The 21017-nt window shown below is 39.4% G+C and overlaps 2 protein-coding genes across 4 annotated transcripts in view; one reads left to right on the plus strand and one right to left on the minus strand.

Moving 5' to 3' along the window:
* Positions 1-9126, minus strand: part of MIB1 (MIB E3 ubiquitin protein ligase 1) — a 138127-nt gene extending 129001 nt beyond the window's left edge. The window contains exon 1 of one of the 2 annotated variants that reach the window (XR_013443364.1): positions 8233-9126. Coding sequence is in view for 1 of the 2 variants with exons in the window: in XM_036079255.2 (XP_035935148.2) it covers positions 8233-8461 (229 nt within the window). In the remaining variant the exon portion in view is untranslated. The remainder of the gene's footprint in view (positions 1-8232) is intronic. The other variant, XM_036079255.2, reaches the window with a different exon arrangement.
* A 321-nt stretch (positions 9127-9447) lies between these two features.
* The window catches only part of ABHD3 (abhydrolase domain containing 3, phospholipase), a 65271-nt gene continuing 53701 nt past the window's right edge, over positions 9448-21017 (plus strand). The window contains exon 1 of one of the 2 annotated variants that reach the window (XM_078060523.1): positions 9448-9520. In XM_078060523.1, coding sequence (XP_077916649.1) covers positions 9476-9520 — 45 coding nt within the window. In that variant the 5' untranslated portion in view covers positions 9448-9475. The remainder of the gene's footprint in view (positions 9521-21017) is intronic. The other variant, XM_078060522.1, reaches the window with a different exon arrangement.

Below are 21017 nucleotides of genomic sequence, written 5' to 3' on the forward strand. Positions count from 1 at the left end.
AAACAACAACAAATAAGGGTAAGAGACTCATAAACATACAGAACAAACTAGCGGTTGCCAAAATGGAGAGGTGTAGGGGAATAGGCAAAATAGGTTAAGGGGTTTAAGAGGTACAAACTTCCAGTTATAAAGTAAATAACTCATTGTATGGTGACTAACATAACATAATAAATTTTAAAAAATAAATAAATAAAGTAAATAACTCACAGAGATGAAAAGTATAATGCAGGGAATATAGTCAATAATACAGTAATAACTTTGGGAAGAGATAATAACTACATTCACAATGGTGAGCACTGAGTAATGACAGAATTGCTTTATCGCTGTTGTACACCTGCAACTAATATAACTTGTATGTCAACTATATTTTAATTTTAAAAAAATGAAAATTGTTACTATGTTCCTAGGTCCAACGGAGGAAATGTTCTATCACTGTAATCCAGACATGATGGTAAAAAAGTCAAGCCAAATGTGGGGACATACGAAAATGTGAGTAAAGAAATGGGTTTAAGAAGGTAAGGAGGAGGGGCGCCTGAGTGGCTCCGCTGGTTAAGCGGCTGCCTTCAGCTCAGGTCATGATCTCATGGTCCTGGGATGGAGCCCCGCGCCAGGCTCCCTGCTCAGCGGGGAGTCTGCTTCTCCCTCTCCCTCTGTTGCTCCCCCTGCTTGTGGTCTTTCTCTCGTTCTCTCTCCCTCTCAAATAAATAAGTAAAATCTAAAAAAAAAAAAGATAAGAAGGAATATTCCTTAAAAAAAAAAAAAAAGCCATTTTCTTATAGGTACTTAAAATGCCTAAGTTCCTGATAGGTGACTCAGAGCAGTGGTTTCCAAAGTGAGGTATACAACTCAGGAGATACAGAACATGATCCTTTGAAATGCAAGAGAAAATGGAAGTCCACAATGTCTTAACAATAATTACAAACTCTAAGTGTTTTTGTAAGTTAGCAGCAAACTCACTTAGTGACAAACCCTGATCTGAACAAACAAAAGGCTATATATAGTACGTAGTCTTTATTATCCCCTTAGTATAATTATTCATATGCTTCCCTGCAGAAATATTAATTTATTTGATTACATGGTGCTGCTGTGGACTTCAAAGTGGGTGTTATATACTGTGTTGCAAACATACCATATTATAGTTCTAAAATCAAAAAGTATAAACTTGGTCCCAAGCATTCTAAAAAAAGGGGTTGTGGACTTTCACTGAAACTTTTATATTTATTATTTTTCTAAAAATCTAAGAATGAGATTAAGTTTTACTAAATGTAAATTAGTCAGCTGACACTAGCACTATCAGTGGGCCTATACAAAAACTCACACATCACACAGGGAACACAGGTGTACTGAAGGTGAGTGAGAGACTGAGAGCACCAGGGCCCAACACTGCGGCTCACCCCTGGCACATTAAGACATGCTACAGCTTTTTTGTTCCTAATTAAGTGGATTTGTGGAATGCATGCTAATGACACAAAACAACATGTTGGTTATCTTGAGAAAAAGTGCTTAAGAGGCAAAATTAAGAATGAGTTCCATATTTTTCACTTACAAAATAAATGAAAAATAAATGTTTCAAAACTGCATACATTTTCTGGGATGAAAAGTAGGGGTTAGTGGTATGCTCCTTATAAGATTTTTTAATTATACCCATTTAATGTGTCCCAGGGTAGAGATGATGTGAGAACGTAGGTGCTACCCAAAAGAAACTAGAGTAAGCAAGATGAAAACTGTATTTGGAGATGTTTCCATCGTTATATGGTCTTTAATACCAAAACGATGTGTATCACCAATAAATTTTCATATTAATATCCTTAAAAGAAAATATTTTACTTCATTTTAAATTCAGTAAATTCAGAATTCATTGATTCAAAATACAAAAGTGAAACACCTTCCAATTCATACATAAGAAATGATTAGCATCAGCAAAGATGGAAAATTACTAGCTAAGTTTCAATAAAAATTTTACTTAACTGGTAATGGAATAGAAAAATAAGATTAAGATTTAGTAAACTGTATTAGTTAGGGTCCAGTCAGGAGACAGAAACTACACCAATGCACCACTTCTAGAAATGGGGAAACAATGAAAAAAAAATGAGATTACTAAAATATAAGAGGCTTAAAAAAAGGGTTCCATAGGGCTAGGATCCAGACCTTAATGAAAGGGTCATGACAGGCTGATGCTGGTTATCAGTGAGTGGGGGCACACTGAGGATATTTCTGGTTATACTGGAACTAAGTAAACTGGAATCAAATACTGATACTGAAATCCTCATTGATAAGATGATACCAAAAGGAAGCAAGCAAAACAGAAAAGAGCAAGTCCTTTCTCTCACTCCAGCCTTCCAGTCTCCTTTGAGGAGCCCCTATTGGCAGAACCAATTAGGATCCAGCTGGCAACAAAGAAAATGCAGGGCGCCTGGATGGCTCAGTTGTTAAGCATCTGCCTTCAGCTCAGGTCATGATGGGATTGCGCCCCACGTCTGGGCTCTCGTCTGGGCTCTCTGCTCGGAGGGAAGCCTGCTTTTCCTTCTCCCACTCCCCCTGCTTGTGTTCCCTCTCTTGCTGTGTCTCTCTCTCTGTGTCAAAATAAATAAATAAAATCTTAAAAAAAAAAAAAAAGAAAATGCAGAGTCCCACCTCAGCCTCACAAGGTATAATACAAAGAGAGTGGGTATGAAGCCAAGATGCAAGAGCTTAATAACCAGCATAACATACTCAAAAATGTACTTCTTCCCTTTGGATCAATTATCTGTCTTTGTGAGGTCTCCTAAAAGCTACAGCATCTAGCAAAATCAAGAATGGAAACAAACTCAATTTAGAATCAGACTTGATTTACTAACATATTAAACTAAGATTTTCAAAAAATGTAGAAAAATCCTATTGCTCTCATTTTTTAAAAAAAGAATATTCTGATGAGAAGGAAAATACCAAAATACCACCCTGATGGTCAGATCCTTTCAGTCTAGGTGTTTATCCTTTTTCTATATATATTTTTCCATAATTTATCAGTATTTAAAATTTACATAGAAAGCACTGTATGATCTACAATATCTTTTTGAAACCTACTTTTTTACTTAACAAATATTTGGTAAATATACACTACTTCTTTAACCTAACTGCTAATATTTTATTGTATGAGACTCATGTAACATGACATATAAATTACTCTACATAAATACTTTTAGGGCACCTGGGTGGCTCAGTTGGTTGGGCGACTGGCTTCGGCTCAGGTCATGATCCTGGAGTCCCTGGATCGAGTCCCGCATCGGGCTCCCTGCTCAGCAGGGAGTCTGCTTTGTCCTCTGACCCTATCCCCTCTCATGTGTTCTCTCTCTCATTCTCTCTCTCTCTCAAATAAATAAAATCTTTAAAAAAATAAATAAATAAATACTTTTAGTAGTTATCAAATTATTGCTTTTATAAACAATACTGCAATGAATTTCTTTATACATACCTTTTTATGGATTTGTGCCTGAGGATCTCATGGATATACACTTGGAAGATTTTCTTAGTTGCAGAATATGTGCACTGTAAAGTTTACAAGATTGCCAAATCGCTTCTTAAAGTGGTTGTATCAATTTACTGTCCCACCAATAACCTGAGAGTTCTGATTTCTCCATGTTCTTTATCAATACATACCATTTTTAGACTTTTAATTTTTGTCACTCTGACTGGGGTGAAAGATACCTTTCTTTAATTTGTATTTCCAGGTTAGCTCTGAGTTAGCTGTATGAATAGTTATTAGGCTCTTTACTATTAACATCAAATCAAATCTTCAAAGCTAGAAGAAAATTTGTATTTAAAATGATCTAATCCATTTATCTCATACATAAAGGAAAAAGCCAGCTAGCTGGCTTCTAACTTCTAAATGAAAATTTTCTCCCACAACTGGTAATGTAATTACCTATGTTGCTCCTAACCATACACTTACAAGCAAATATTAATAGGTCGAGTTTTCTCATTAAACAAAAGAAGCTTTATAGATGAGGTAAGATTTCAGTAATTTGAATATTGGGTAAGATCTGATAGTTAAGTAGATATGACAATGTCATATCTTCTCCCAAGGTCAGAGCTTGGCTTCAACAGTGTAGGATGACTGGAACTTTGAGCTGCTCTTTAGAACAAAGAAAATGTAAAAGATTAAGAACCCTGATAAAGTAAAAAAAATAATACCACAAGAGTAAAGACAGACAATCTGGAGCTGGAGAATTTGACAGCCTCACATGCAGCTCAATTACTATATGCAATAGTAATGGAGAACCTAGATTGGATCCTGGACCCAAAAAAGGACGTAAGTGGGCCAACTGGTGAAATTTGAATAAGGTCTGTAGATTAGTTAATAGTATTGTACTAATGTTATTTTTCTGGTTTCAATAATTATACTTTGTAAGATATTAATACTTGAAGATGAGCAAGGGGCAAAAGGAAACTCTTTTTACTAGTTTTGTAATTTTTGTAAACCTGAAATTATTTCAAAAAGGTTAAATTTATTTTTATTTTAACTATTATGTAAACAAATATCATGTACTATATATAATAAATATAATATTTAATAAATCTTGAGAATATAATAAAGTACCAATAGACATCAATTATCAAATATTTTTTAAAAAAAAGAGAAAACTGAAAGTAGTATTATAGTCCTGGGGTAAAACCAGATCTAAGAGCTTGTGATTTGTTCAATCCTTTAAGGAAAAAAAAAAATACTGAAGATAGTAAATCATAGAAATTAAAATACATTTCAACAGCACTGCATAAGAAGACTAGCTACCCTGCATCTAGAAATGCTTTTAAAATGTCTGCTAAAAGATTCAGATGAACAAGATGAATTATTACACACAACAAATTAGATGTGTAAAATCATCTTGTAAATTAAACTGAGATTTTAAAACAATTACCTCTAAAAACATGTGCTTTTATATAAGATAATGAAACTATTTATGATAGATATACTTCACACCATAAAGCACACAGACAACATTAATATCCCTTCAAAAATTGCTGTAGTATAGGATTTGTTACACTTTACCCAGAAAGATATTTAAATTTCCTCATAAACCTGCAATTACTGGTACCAAGATGACTCCAAATTATTGAGTTATGGTCAAACTTTAGCTTGAGCTAGCAAGATAAAATTTAAAGAGTCTGCAGAAACAGGTATGTGCCTCATTCAGTGTAAAACGTCTTTGGACAGCAATTAGTCAATATCTATCAAAATGTTAAATATGTGTACACCTGGATGCAGCAATTCCACAACATAAGTACTCAGCACATATGCGTAGGATTTATTCACTGCATCATTGTAAATAAGAAGACCTGAAGCACCGGGGCACCTGGGTGGCTCAGTCAGTTAAGTGTCTGCCTTCCGCTCAGGTCATGATCCCGGAGTCTTGGGATCGTGTCCCACATCGGGCTCCCTGCTCAAAAGGGAGTCTGCTTCTCCCTCTGCCCTTCACCCTGCTCATGCTCTCTTTCACTCTCTCTCTCAAATAAATAAATAAAATTTAAAAAAAAAAAAGAAGAAGACCTGAAACAATATAATGCTCATCAAGAAAGCACTGGTTAAATATATTATGACATCCAGTCACTGGAATATTATGCAGTTACAAAAGAAAAAAGTAGACCTAATGTGCTAACCTGGAACAATTCCCGATACGTACTATTAAGTGAAAGAAACAAAAGTGCAGAAGAGAGTATAGTTTATTACCATTTGTGCTTTAAAAAGGTAGTAGATATACAGTATATTAACAAATATGCTTGCAATAAATAGAGTATGTAAGAATACCCAAGAAACTGATAACAATGGCTGTCCCTTTTTGTACTGTTGAATCTTTTCTTTTGGGCATGCATATACATCTTTCTCAATGTCTAAATAACCAGCTAAGAAACACAATTTTATGAATTATCGGTTCAAAAGAAAACTGAGTCGACTTGTGTTAGTTTCCTTTTTGTTGCTGCCAGTAACAAATAGGAACCCATTTCAGATTTGGTAAGCTTTGTCAAACTCAATCATCAAGCCTTACAAGTAGCTTATTTATGAATTAACTCAAAATGTATTAAAGACTTTAAAATTAAGATCTGAAACCATAAAACTCCTAGAAGAAAACATAGGCAGTAAGCTCTTTAACAATGATTTTGGCAATGATTTTTTTGGACTTGACACCAAAAGCAAAAGCAACAAAAGCAAAAATAAACAAGTGGGACTACATCAAACTAAAAAGTCACTGCACAGCAAAGGAAACCATCAACAAAATCAAAGTGCAACTTACTGAATGGGAGAAAATACTTGCAAATAATACATATAAGGGATTAATAATCTAAAACACATAAAGAACTCATACAGTTCAACAGCAGAACACCAATCTGATTAAAAAATGGACTGAGAATTCGAATATTTTTTCAACGAAGATATACCGATCGTCAATAGACACATGAAAAAATGTTCAACATCACTAATCATCATAAAAATGCAAATCAAAGCCACAATGAGATATCACCTCACACTTGCTAGAACAGCTACTATCAAAAGACAAGAAATAGCAAGGATTGGCAAGTATGTAGACAAAACCAAGGATGTTTACTGTTGGTGGGAACAGAAATTGGCATAGCCAATAGGGAAACAGTATGGAGGTGCCTCAAAAGATTAAAAATAGAACTACCATAGGATCCAGAAATACTTCTGGGTATCTACCCAAAGAAATGAAAACACTAATTCAAAAACATATATGCATCCTCATGTTCACTGCAGCATTATTTACAATAGCCAAGACAAGGAAACGACCTAAAAGTCCACTGATGGATGAATGGATAAAGAAAATGTGCTATATATATACACACAATGGAATATGACTCAACCATAAAAAAAAGAATTAAATCCTGCCATTTGCAACAACATGGATGGATCTTGAGAACACCGTGCCAAGTGTAATAAAACAGAGAAAGACGTATACCATACGATCTCATTTATACATTGAATCTTAAAAAAAAGGTCATAGATACAAAGAACAGATTGGTGGTTGCCACAGGTGGGAGTAAGCGAAATAGGTGAAGGGTGTCAAAAGGCACAAACTTCCAGTTACAAAATAAATGTCATGGAATGGAATGTACAGCATGGTGACTACAATTAATAACACTGTGTTGCATATTTGAAAGTTGCTAAGACAGTAAATCTTAAAAAAATTTTATTAACTATGTATGATGATGGATACTAACTAGACTTATTGTGATGATCATTTTGCAATATATATAAGTATCAAACCATCTTGTACACAGAAAACTAGTATATGTCAATGATACCTCAATTTTTTAAAAGTAGCTTATTTATGCATCCTGAAACGTAACAAACTTTAAATTTGAACTACTTTCTACTAAATAGAGTATCATAGACAAATCTGTAAAAATGTTTTTGATTAAAATAATCCAAAATAGTGTTAGATCTTTATTTTATGAGCACAAGCCTTCAGTTTAACACATTACATAAAAATTCTAGAGTCAATAACAAACAGATCCCTGAAATTTGTGAATCAAGGACCTTGACTCATTGTGCATGAATGGATAAGTCTCTGATATAACCTTACATACGAGATGGCATATTACCGACAAAAAAATCAGTGTCTAATCCACTTGGAAAAAGTATTTAACACAAGGAAATGGTTCAACAGCTTAGACTCTTTTTCCCTCTATTGGTAATGAAACAATTTAGATGAAAAATCATTCTACAAGGTCTCAATTAACATTCAGCTACTGAACTCCAAGTCTTTCTATGTGTTACAGGAGGCAATACATACATACATACATACATACATATATACATGGTATCTCAACAAATCCGAGCTACCAGAGGCCCCTCGGCAATTGTAACCCGACAACTAAACACCATATGGCTAGGCAAGCCTCTCTTCAGACAGTTATCACTCGGTGGCTGATTAATTTCAATGGCTTATTAGACAGGCCTCTCCAGACCCTTTCCCTAGAGGAGGAGGAGGGGAACAGTCTGTTGTGTTCCCGGTGCTTTGTGCCTCCCAGGCTTGAAAGCATCCCGGTGACGGTGCTGCCATCATTTCCCGTGGGGTAGCGGGGTCTTTTCTGCAAGTTTTTGTTTACCATGTACTGAACCTAAAATCTCTTTGGCTCTCTCCCTTCCCACCGCGGGCTTCTCCCAGACAGTCAGACGCCCACCCGGCCTCGCCCCTTCCCCGCACGCGCGCAGGCCCAGGCCAGGGGGCCAAGACTTACCCGTCGGCGCGCTGTCCAGGATGCGCAGGTCGTAGGCCCCAGAGCAGCGGTAGTTGGCAGCAGTGCCGTTGTCCCACACCACCACCACCTCTTCGGGGCTCTCGAAGCTCCGGACCGTGCCCACATGGCCCTCGCCGCCGTCCTGCTTCCCCCACTTCCAGTCCGGGCCGCGCACTACCCGGGCCCCGACCCCTTCCACCATCACCCGGTTATTCCGGGAGTTACTCATCGGGGCCCGGGCGGTGGGCTCCGCCGCTGCCGCCGCTGCCGCCGCCGGGGGGCCCGTGAGGGAGTTGGGCCCGGGCCGGACTCTCGGCGCCGGCGGGAGCGGCAGCGAGCCCCGGGGGACGTGGGAATAACTCACGGGGGCGGCGGCGCGGTCCCCGCTAAACCCACAACCACTCTCCAGCCGTCGCCGCCGCCGCCGCGCCCCCGGCTCGGACTGGAGGCCGGACCTCAGCGGCTCAGAGGCGGCGGCGGCGGGCGGACAGAGGGGAGGGGGCCGTGGGCGGGGACTCCCCCGCTTCCTCCGGGCTCCCCGGCCGGGCTACAGCGACGGCCGCCAGGAAACCACGCTCTCCCCCGGCCGGGAGCGCGGGGAGCGCAGGGGGCCGGGGGAGGCTGGCCCGGGGGAGACGGCGAGGGCGACGGGGAGCAAGCTTAACTGCCGGCCTTTTTTCTCCCCTAGCCCCTCGCTCCGGGGTGGGCGCCCGACTGCCGGCGCCGTCTCCTCCCCCGTGGGCAGCGGTGGTACCTCCCGGCGTCCGGCGAGCGCCCGGGCCCACGGGCCCCCTTCTCTCTGCCCCCGCGCACGCCGCCGCGCTCCGCCCCGCCACAGAGTCCCCGCCGGGCGAGAGCGGCTCCACATCCGGATACTGACGCTCTCGAGGCTGGAGCAGCACCTTCTCTGACGGGGGGGGGGGGGGGGGGGGGGGGGGGAGGGGGCTCAGCAACAGTAGGGCGCAAAGGGTTTTGGAGAGTCGCGCGACTGGAGAAAGAAAGGAAAAGAAAATCGATCCCTAAGCGTCTCTCCAGGGCCCGAGGAGAGTGCGCATGCGCCCGGCCCGGAAACCACGGAGGCGGGGGGTGACGGCCAGCCCGAGCCTGAGACGCTGGAGGGGCGGCTCAATGGGGTTGTGGCGTACGGGTGGTGCGGCGCGCCCCATTGGCTGTGAGAAAAGGGGCGGAGCAAGAAATCAGTCCCACTGGCCCGGAGGTGGAGCTGGAGGAAATCTAGAGGAGGATGGGGACGACGACGCGGGCACTGAAACCAGGTAGTTACGATGAGGTCAGTCTTTAAGTTCTAGTGTACCTAGGTGTACAGTGTGAATTTGGGATTCCGTGTTGTTTTAGTCTCCTTTTTTTAACGGGATCGGAAGTAGGACAAATTATAGCACAGATTAAGGGCGACGTGTATTTTTGTATGTGTAAATTGCAAACATGTCAAACCGGAGTGGGTGATTAGGGATGTATTTTTTAGCTGAGTGGAATGGCGTTGAGTGGGAGCTACGTGCAAAGTCCTTTGAAAGGTGTGCCTTGCCTTCCTGCGGAGTCAGGGTGCTAAGTAGACCAAACAGTACAAGCTCCTGAGAGAGTTTACATGTACCTTGCCCATTGATAACCCCCTCCACCCTAGACGTGATTCAGCCCTTAAATGCAAAAGACAACCTTGAAAGGAAAATAAGAGAACTGTAAGAGTGGTTTCTGGCTGCCGTTACTTACATGACATTATGGTGTGTAGGATTTAAAACCATTGTTTTTCAGCCCAGCATGGAGGCATTGTTAGCATGAACTGTTGCTTTTCCTGAGCGTCACAGGAGCAGAATACTCCCACAGAATCAAATAACCAAGTGGAAAGACAATAATCAAGTGGAAAGAAAGGAGGTGTAAAATGTGACCAATTAATTATTATGTAGTAAAATAAATAAAATATTCTTTTCATGTAAATAAAACTGAGGAAAATACCAATATGGAATCCCAAAGACCAAATAGAGCTAATTTGAGAGACTAAACAAGATTTAAAATATTTGTTCAGAATAGGCCAGCCAACTTTCTAGTCTGTTTCAAAATATTTTCACCCCAGAAATTTTAAAAGTGCTATTGCCAGAGCAACTCAATTGCAGCTATTCAATTAAGGGCGCTATTAGTATTCCTGCTCTGCCAACTCTTCCTTCTCTCTCTGGGATCTTTTCTGGTTTCCTTCCTTTCATGATAACCAATCAATTGAATAAATAAGTTGATAAAAAGAATTAATAAGTTGATAAAGTTGATAAAAAGATTTTGGAGGGGCACTTGAGTGACTCATTTGGTTAAGTGCCCAACTCTTGATCTCAGCTCAGGTCTTGATCTCGGGGGTCATGAGTTAAAGCCGTGCATTGGGCTCCACATTGGGTGTGGAACCTACTTCAAAAAAAAAAAGATTTTGGAAAAAAATATATAGCTACTACACAAGTTATACTTATGATTGACTTTGTAAAGTAAGTTGATTCAAGTAAAGGCCAATTCGTCATAGTGCAACCTTACATTTTACATCAAGCATAGCATATTAATAATGACTTTCCACATATTTAATTGAATTTAGCTCACCCAGGAGTTTTATACTAAGACATAATCTAATATTTAGAAAGGCTTTTGTTTTTGATACCAAAGATGAGTTAAAATAACTTTGAATTTTATTTGCCCTTAAAATGAAAAGAGATCCTAAGAAATTATCTAGCCCAGTGGTTTTCTTTTCTTTTCTCCCTAGCCACCCCACAGACCCTCTGTTCTTATCCTGTACATTTGATCAATAAAGGGAGCTAGATAGTGAAGCAATATAGCAAGGCTAGAGCCTGCCTGTAGTCTTTCCTTCCTCCTACCTTTGCAGGGGCTCTACAAGAACTATTCAAAACCTCTAGAGTATAAGTGAGCATAAGTATGAAACCTCAAATTAGCCCAATCCCCATATTTGATAAAAAGAAAATGAGGTCAGGACTCATTAAGTAGCAACTTGTCCAGGGTTACAGAGGAAGTTAAGACATACGGCTTAGATTATAATCAATCTAATACTGTATGTATTTCTTTATATTAAACACTCTCCTATCCATCATCCCTTTATTAAATATACTGTGACTTTATAACCATGTTGCTAACACTATTTCAAGACTACTAAATACAGTTTGCCAGTGGTCTCTAAGTGATTTCGCTTATACATCCTTTCAGTACAAAATTTTTGAACATGTACTTCCAATATATTTTTGAGCATGTACTTTCATTGAACATGTCCAATATTTTTGAACATGTACTTTCAATGTATGTAGTTATTTGTGCACAAATTATATGTGTACTACCATGTTATAGGTGTAATAAAATATACTCAAAAATCAAAATTATAGGCATACCTCAGGGATAATCCAGGTTCAGTTCCAGACTACCAACTTAAGCAAGTATTGCAATAAAGTGAGTCAAATGAATTTTTTGGTTTCTTCATATATATAAAAATTATGTTTACACTACACTGTAGGCTATTAAGTGTGCGATAGCATTGTCTTAAAAAATGTACATACCCTAATTTAAAAAGTACTTTATTGCTAAAAAAAAAATGCTAACCATCATCTGAACTTTCAGGGAGTTGTAATCTTGCTGGTGGAAGGTCTTGCCTCTACATTGATAGCTGCTGATTGATCAGGGTAGTGGTTGCAGAAGGTTCAGATGGCTGTGGCAATTTCTTAAATTAAGACAACAATGAAGTTTTCTGCATCTGTTGACTCTTCCCTTTCACAAACAATTGCTCTGTAGCATGCAATGCTGTTTGATAGCATTTTACCCACAGGGGAAGTTATTTCAAAATTAGAGTCATTCCTCTCAATAAGCAGTAATATTTTGAAAGGAATTTTTTTTTCCTGAGCAGATCTCAACAGTACCTTCATATTCAGTAAACCATATTGTAAACAGATGTGCTGTCATCCAGGCTTTGTTGTTCCTTTTATAGAGCATAGCAGAATAGATTTAGCATAATTCTTCAGAGCCCTAGGTTTTCAGAATGGTCAACGACTTTGACTTCAACTTAAAGTCACCAGCTGCAGTAGCCCTTAACAAGACAGTCAGCCTGTCCTTAAAAGCTTTGAAGCTGGGCATTGACTACTCCTTTCTAGCTGTGAAAAGTCTGGATAGCATCTTCTTCCAATAGAAGGCTGTTTGTCTATATTGAAACACTGTTGTTTAGTGTAGCCACCTTCAGTAATGATCTTAACCAAGATCTTCTGGATCACTTGCTGCAGCTTCTACAACTGTACTTGCTGCTTTACCTTGCATTTTGATGTCATGGAGATGGCTTCTTTCCTTAAACCTCATGAACCACCCTCTGCTAGCTTCAGACTTTTCTCCTGCAGCTTCCTCACCTCTCTCAGCCTTCCCAGAATTGAAGAGTCAAAACTTTGCTCAGGATTAGGCTTCGGCTTAAGGGAATGTTGTGGCTGGTTTGATCTTCTATCCAGACCATTCAAACTTTCTCCATATCAACAATAAAGCTGTTTCATTTTTTTATCATTTGTGTGTTCACTGATTGAGCACATTTAATTTCCTTCATAAACTTTTCCTTTGCATTCACAACTTGGCTAACTAGTGAAAAAAGCCTAGCTCTCAACCTCTCAGCTTTCAACATGCCTTCCTCACTAAGGTGAATCATTTCTAGCTTTTGATTTAAAGTGAGAGATGTGTGACTTTTCCTTTCACTTGAACACTTCGAGGTCACTGTAGGGTTATTAATTGGTCCACTTTCACTATTGTTGTGTCTCAAAGACTAGGGAGGCACCTAGTAGGGGGAGAGAAATGAAGGAACAGCTGGTCAGTGGAGCAATCAGAGCAGACACAACATTTATGAATTAAGTTCAGTATCTCTGTGGGTATGGTCTGTGTGGTAACGTCAAAGGTCACTGATCACAGATCACCATCACAAATAAAATAATGATGAAAAAAATTTGAAATATTGTGAGAGGTACCAAAATGTGACACAGAGACATGAAGTGAGCAAATGACGTCGGAAAAATGGCACCAATGGACTTGCCCAGCACAGAGGTTGCCACAAACCTTCAATTTGTTAAAAAAAAAAAAAAAGCTATGTCTGTGAGGCATAATAAAACAAAGTGCACTAAAACAAGGTATGCCTGTAAAAGATAAGATACAAAATATATGGGAAAATTTGCATCCTTTCTTACCTTACTCCAATAGATCATTTCCTGTATCCTTAGATGTTTAAATTGGCATTCTCCAAAGTAGACACACCCCACTTTGGAGATCACCATATCATATACGTGTCTGTCACATTTAGAACCCAGTTATTTTGCACATATGTTTGTTTATCTGCCCATTTGTTCAGAAGCATTTCGGGTCATTCAAAACTAGTAAGATTTTTATTCTAATCATAAGTAAGGTAAAATAAATAAATCCTTGCCCCAGAAATAAAGTGGTTTTGTTATTCACCTACTATTCTTACTATTGTGAATGAATTTCTGGCTGCTTTACAATTTATAAAGGTATATTTGGACAGTAACTATATTAGTTAGAGTAACGCTATCTGCTATAACCCAAAAATAGACCCAAAACTTGCAAAGACTCTAATACAATTAAGTTTTATTTTCCATTCATGTAATAGTTTAACACTTTCCTCCACATGGGGATTCAGAGACTCATGCTGTTCCATGATCCCTGTAAGGTTATCTATTTATAGCTGAAGGAAGTGGGAAAGAGTATAAAGGGGGGCATACTCACTTCTCAAAAGTCTTGGTGCCAAAATGGCATATATTACTCTGTTACATCCCATCATCTAGAATTCAGCCACATCTAATTGAAGGGGAGGAAAAATATAGCCTAGCTGTGCACCCAAGAAGAAAAGTATATCCGTATCCACTTAGGAAAACATAAATCACTCCAAATATTCCAACAGAAGAAATTTAATACAGCAAATTGTTTGCAAAAGTATCAGGCTGCAGAAGCAAAGACAGATTAATAACTATGGGGAAACACTACCTGCCCTCGCCAACCCACCAGGACTAAACGAGAAAAAGAGGCAATGATGTTACCTAGGACCCATAATCACTGTGTCTTTGAGCTGCTGATGTTGGAACTTCTGTTGTTTTACAATAAACCAAGAGCCCATACTCATGCTGAAGCTGCAGGAGACTGGCTACCCAGTGTTGCCGGCCACTGTCATTACCATTGCCAAAGTCAGAGCTCCATGAGTGCAGGGCACGCTTTACTGCCACAGCCTCGGGAATTGCTCTGCCTGAGTAGGCACCCAGGAGCTGCAGGAAGCTCCAACAGAATCAGGAGACAAAAAATGGCTTCTCCTCACATCAGTTGGTCTTTCATTAGTCTCCCACAAATGACAGGAATCTTCTACCCTTTTGGGTACTCAGCACCATTCTCACTGTTCTGCCATATTTAAACTTCGTATAACAAAGAAATAACATCACACATCTGCCTAGGAGGTTGCAATTATGTCGCTTAAAATGAAGATACCTTCACCTCTCTCCCCCAAAAAGAGAAGGCACAAAGTCCTATTCATTACTATATATATCTGGAAAATATTAATTCCACTTGTGGTTCAGCCATAATCCCTCCTGGATGCCCTATAATCTACATTAAAGTTAACAACCACCAACAAAATTGACAGATGATTTGCTAGACTGACCAAGAAAAAAGAAAGAAGATTTAAACAACCACCAGCACTCTGTATATAAAATAGTAGGAGAAAGGGAAGGGAGAAATGATTTTATATGTAACATTATACTTATACGTAACATACGTATTTAAAAAGTGTTACAAGTTGGATTATGTTCTCCAAAAGGATATGTTGAAGTCCTAACTCCTGATACCTGTGAATTTGACCTTATTTTGAAGAAGAATCTTTGTAGATATAACCAAGTTAAGATGAGGTCATAATGGAAAAGAGTGGGCCCTAAATCCAGTGACTGGTGTCTTTAAAAGAGAAGGGAGAAGGAGATATGAATGCACAGACATTAGGAGAAGGCCATGTGATAAAGAAGGCCAAGATTGGAGTGATGCCTTCTAAGACAAGAATGCCAAGGATTGCCAGCAGGCACCAGAACAGGAAAGAAACAAGGAAGAATTCTTCCCTGGAGCCTTCAAAGAGAAAGCATGGCCCTGCCAACACCTTGATTTTGGATTTCTAGCCTCCAGAATGGTGAAAGAATTTCAGTTGTTTTAATCCACCAAATTTGTGGTAATTGCTTACAGCTGTCCTAGAAAACTAATACAAAAAGAAAGGAAGAGGGGCGCCTGGGTGGCTCAGTTGGTTAAGCGACTGCCTTCGGCTCAGGTCATGATCCTGGAGTCCCGGGATCGAGTCCCACGTCGGGATCCCTGCTCAGCGGGGAGCCTGCTTCTCCCTCTGACCCTCCTCCCTCTCATGCTCTCTGTCTCTCACCTCTCTCTCACAAATAAATAAAATCTTAAAAAAAAAAAAAAAATTAAAAAAAAAAAGAAAGGAAGAAAATAAGCATAGCTGTTAATGTGCTCATTTCTGTTACTGCTTATAAGGCCATAGTTGATATTTATAACTCCCTCTTTCCAATACACAGCCCATATTTACTTTTCCCTCAGCCAGCACGTCAACTGATTAGAGTCCCATACCTGGCAGGTGGTCCAAATCTTCATTCCGAAGGACTTCATTCTCAGCCCTTACCTTATTGGGTTGTTGTAGTCTGATAGTTAATTGTGACTAGGCTACAGAGTGCCAGACATTTGATCAAACATTATTCTGGGTTTATCTTGTAAGGATGTTTCTGGATGAGATTAACATTTGAATACATAAAATGAGTAAAGCTGATTGCTCTTCCTAATGTTGGTGGGCCTCATCCAGTCAATTGAAGACCTAAATAAAACACAAAGTCTGAAAAAGAGAGAGTTCATCTTGCCCTACTACTTGAGCTGGAACATTGTTTTATTTTGTTTTTCTGGCCTTTGGACTCAGCATCTTCTTAGGTCTTGAGTCTATGTGCTTTCAGAGTAGAACTTACATCATCAGGTCTCCTGGTTTTCAGGCCTTTGGACTCAAACTTACACATCACTTCTCTTGGGTCTCTAGCTTGCCAACTGAAGATCTCAGGACTTCCCCATAATTGTGTGAGACAAATCCTTATAATAAATCCCTTTACACACACACAACACACACACAGGCTATGGGTTTTGTTTTTCTGGGGAACCCTAACTAGTACATGTAGTCTACCATTAAATTTTATTAGAACATGAATGAACAATACTAAAATGGACACCAGAGAATCTCTAGATTCTAAACACGGTCCTTTCTTAACCTTTCTGTATCAGGAATCCCATTTCCATGTAATAATTGGGACCAATCACCCAATCAATACAGTAACTCTTTTCTTTGCCTGTTGGTTCAATGGCTTGAGGAATCTAAAATGTTCAAATAGCAGTCCCAATGGCCAATTTAGTGGAATTATTATTGTATGGCTGGTGGAAACATTCCTCACTTGGGAAATACATTCGTTAAACCAGTGAAATATAAAGTTGTAAAGATGGAAATCAAAAACACTTCCCAGGATGGAAAATACTATAATAGTGAAAAGAGCCATGTCAACCCCTTGATTCCTGAATCTATGAATTCTGACTATGGAAATACTATATATTGATCACCTGTTCAAAGCATATATCTCAGTTGGTATTCCATGGTCAGGCATTTAGTTTCAATCATAATTCAGAAGCAAACAGGAGCTATTTTTCAAAAGGAAAATACTTACTGACAGAAGAGGGCATAATTTTGCTCTAAAATCCTAGGGTGCCTGGGTGGCTCAGTCGTTAAACGTCTGCCTTCGGCTCAGGTCATGATCCCAGGGTCCTGGGATCGAGCCCCGCATCGGGCTCCCCGCTCCGCGGGAAGCCTGCTTCTCCCTCTCGCACTCCCCCTGCTTGTGTTCCCTCTCTCGCTATGTCTTTCTCTCTGTCAAATAAATAAATAAAATCTTTAAAAAAAATAAAATAAAATAAAAAATAAAATCCTAGAGTTTTGCACTGGGATTCTACTATCAGCATTTGACAGGATCCATGTAGTATCTGCACATGTCACAGATATTACTAACAACATTGACTGGCTTGGGTTACACGGCCCACATGGCAGAGAAGCTTGCCTTGCAGCCTAGGCCTACTGCAGAATATTTTCTTGCTTTGGGACCTACTTAAAACTGGTTTATGGGGTAGAGCAATACAAACGTGATGTATCTTGCCTGTAAAATCCAAAAAGGAAGCCCCAAGCATTTTATTTCTTCCTTAGCAGCTAATAGTGCAATTTGTAGCGATTTACCTCATATTTTAGAAAGGATATTCTGATATGTTCCATTACTACTGGACTCCTGGCAACTTCACCAAAGTGACAAGACCTAAATTTTCTTGAAGGATATCTCCCATCCGCTGGTATGCATGGGTCTTACTACTACATCTAGGGTTCTTGACACTTGTAGCCCACCAAGTCAAACCAATATAATGTCATAACTGTAATGGAGCCTCGGTAACCTAGATTATGACAGAGAACAGTACATAGCCCCGAGGAAAGACTGCTTCTATGGCTGAAGTTATGCTGTTACTACTGCTAGGTGAGAGCAATGTGTTTGTGAGGCTACTTGTCAAGGGTTACTGAGAAAAAAGCACTTGCCAGATCAACAGCTGCAAAAGCTAGAGCTGCATATTGATAGGCTCCATTTAAGAGGCCATATATAAAACATAAAAATAAAGAGGACACATCTAAAACAGCTATAATTTAGTCACTACCTGATAAAATTTACAATAATACACAAGAGCCATCTTCCTTTGCAGGCTAAATAGCCTAAATAGCAGGTTAAATAGGGAAGTGATAGGAATCACTGTCTGCATTTTTCAAGTCTTTGATGGGGGCTCCAATCTCTGCAATCCCTCCAGGAATGTCATTAATGCTTTTGGTTTATTGTTGTGGTAAGAAAAGGCAATTACAGAACTTCCATTAGGACTTTTTATACTATTATGTTTCACTCCATAGATGGGGGAGCCAATATGCAGATTCTTCCAGTTGCCAGGTTTGTCTATCCCAGCTACGCATTCAGAAATCATACAATGTACTAGAGCCCAAACTGGATTAACCACGTGAGGTTCATGATCACCACTCTGATCAATGGGGTTTTTTTTTTTATTTTTTTATTGTTATGTTAATCCCCATACTGATCAATGGGTTTTAATGGCTTGAGTGCCCATAGGGATCGGCATACTCATAGCCAATATACAGGAACTTCTAAAAGGGAAATTTCCCTTTCCCTCATGCCCCTTCACTCTGGAAAATGGTAGCTGGTTCCTTTTGTGGAGAAAAAAGGGGGAAGGAAGAATTATAGGATAAAGTTACAGCTGTGTCACAGGGTCCATTCTCATGAAGACCCACCTCCTCTTCATTCAAGGTCCTGTGAAATGGCTTACATTCATACACTGGATAAAAGGCCATGGCTTATGTGGTAACTCAAGTCAGGTCTCTGTCAACTAGAACTAGAGTTTTTCTGATTATATAGATAAAAAATTACTTAAGTAAAGTGCCCATCTATTTAATTCACCATGATTAATTGCCACCACCAACAACCTATGTAAATTAAAACATTCTGATTTCCACTCTGGTCCTATTGCCCCTTTTAGTAACTGCATTCACCTAGTCTCTGATGGTTAAGCATTGATACCTGGCTTCTGTTACTCTGGCATGAAATCAAGGAACGCATTTCAATGGTGAAATGTCCCACCATCATCCCTGATATGCAGATGGCCGCTGTCAGTGAGCTTTTTAAAGATGCTGGGGATCCCCTCATCAGCGCAGTTCTCAACAGCTTAATGAAGAATGTCCTCTAGGATAACTTTCCTGCTCCTGAAGCTTTTGGGTTCCTTCCTTGAAATTATACCAGGGAAGCTCTGACATCTGAACCTACTGAAAGTAAGCCACCATTAAGTCCAGTTCTCGGTCAACCAAACTGCTGCTTGAGCTACATACTGTAAATGAAAACTCTGGTAAGTGCTCCCATGTTGATCATTTCAGGCCAGTCCAATGTTAAGTTCTGTTCTTTTTTGTCAGCACTTAGAAAATTCATTCCCACACATATTCTCATGTCTCTGACAATATAAATTTCCAAAATCTTGCAATGGGAGGTGGGGGAGGGGGCTGTGGTAATAATCTATCTTCTCCTAGGTCAGATAAGAAACTGCTTCAGATGATTCACTGCAGTGTCTTCACTCAAGGAGAGGCTAGTCTCCTCAGACACAAGAAGGAGGAATGTTTCAGTTGTCAAAGAAGTCTTAGGAGAATGAATACTACTCTTCCATAAAAATGAACAAACTTAATGCACACAACAACTTGGATGGATCTTGAAGGGTTACATAGTGTATAATTCCATTTATATAACATTCTTTTTTTTTAAGTGTTCTTTTGATGATAATTGTTTTTATTTTTTTTTAGATTCATTCTTTTTTTTTTTATTATTCTTAAAGTGACAACATTATAGTGCTAGAGAACATATCAGTGGTTGCCAGGGGTAGAGTTGGGGGAAGGGCATGACTTTAATGGCTAACACAATAGTTTCCTTGTGATGATGGAACAGTTCCGAACCCCGGTTATGATGAGTTACTCGAATCCACACATATGATAAAATTTCGTAGAACTGCAATCCACCAAGAAAGGAGTGCCTATAAAAACTGGCAAAATCTGAAGGAGGTCTGTACCTGAATTAGTAATATTGTACCAATGTTAGTTTCTTACTTTTTACAAGGTACTATGGTTATCATTGGAGGAAACCAGGCAAAGGGTACACAGGAGCTCTGTACTATTTTTGCAACTTAAATGAGTCTTAAACTATCTTAAAATAAGAAGAAAGAGGGACACCTGGGTGTCTCAGTCGGTTAAGCATCTGTCTTTGGCTCAGGTCATGATCCCAGGATCCTGGGATCGAGTCCCACATCTGGCCCTTGCTCAGCAGGGAGCCTGCTTCTCCCTCTGTCTGCTGCTTCCCCTGCTTGTGCTCTCTCCATCTCTCTCTATCTCTGACAAATAAATAAATAAAATCTTTTAAAAAGTAAAAAAAAAAAAAGAAAGAAAGGATGGAAGGAGGGAGGGAGGAAAGAAAGAAGGAAGGGGAAACTAAGGGGGACATGGAGATTAAAGTTTCTCAGATTTATCTGAATCCAGTCAAATGGCCTTCATTCTAAGTCTGAGTCCCACTTTTTCCCAATATATGCCCCAACTTTTACATAGATGGGATTTTGGGTCCTCAATGATACTGCATGAGTTAACCAACCCTAATACTTCCCTTGCTTCTCTGCTTCTAGACTTCTTTTATATGAAATAATAAATATCCTTCTTGTTTAGTTATTTTTGTTACTTGAAGTTGACAACAGCCCTAATTCAAATTCCTGACTCATAATTAGATATATTACTTAACAAATTTACTCTTTAGTGATCACTCTCTAGTGATACTCTTCCTTTCTAAAATTATTTTCTTCTGGGGTGCCTGGGTGGCTCAGTCAGTTAAGCGTCTGCTTTTGGCTCAGGTCATGATCTCAGGGTCCTGGGATTGAGCCCCGCATCGGGCTCCCTGCTCAGCGTGGAGTTTGCTTCTCCCTCTCCCTCTGATCTTCCTCCCTGCTTATGCTCTCTCTCTGTCTCAAATAAATAAATAAATAAATAAATAAATAAATAAATAAATCTTTTTCAAAATAAATAAAATTATTTTTTTCTAAACAAAACAAAACCTCAACTCAAATTAGCTTAACCA

The sequence above is a fragment of the Halichoerus grypus genome, chromosome 13, assembly GCF_964656455.1.
Source record: "Halichoerus grypus chromosome 13, mHalGry1.hap1.1, whole genome shotgun sequence".
NCBI lineage: Eukaryota > Metazoa > Chordata > Mammalia > Carnivora > Phocidae > Halichoerus > Halichoerus grypus.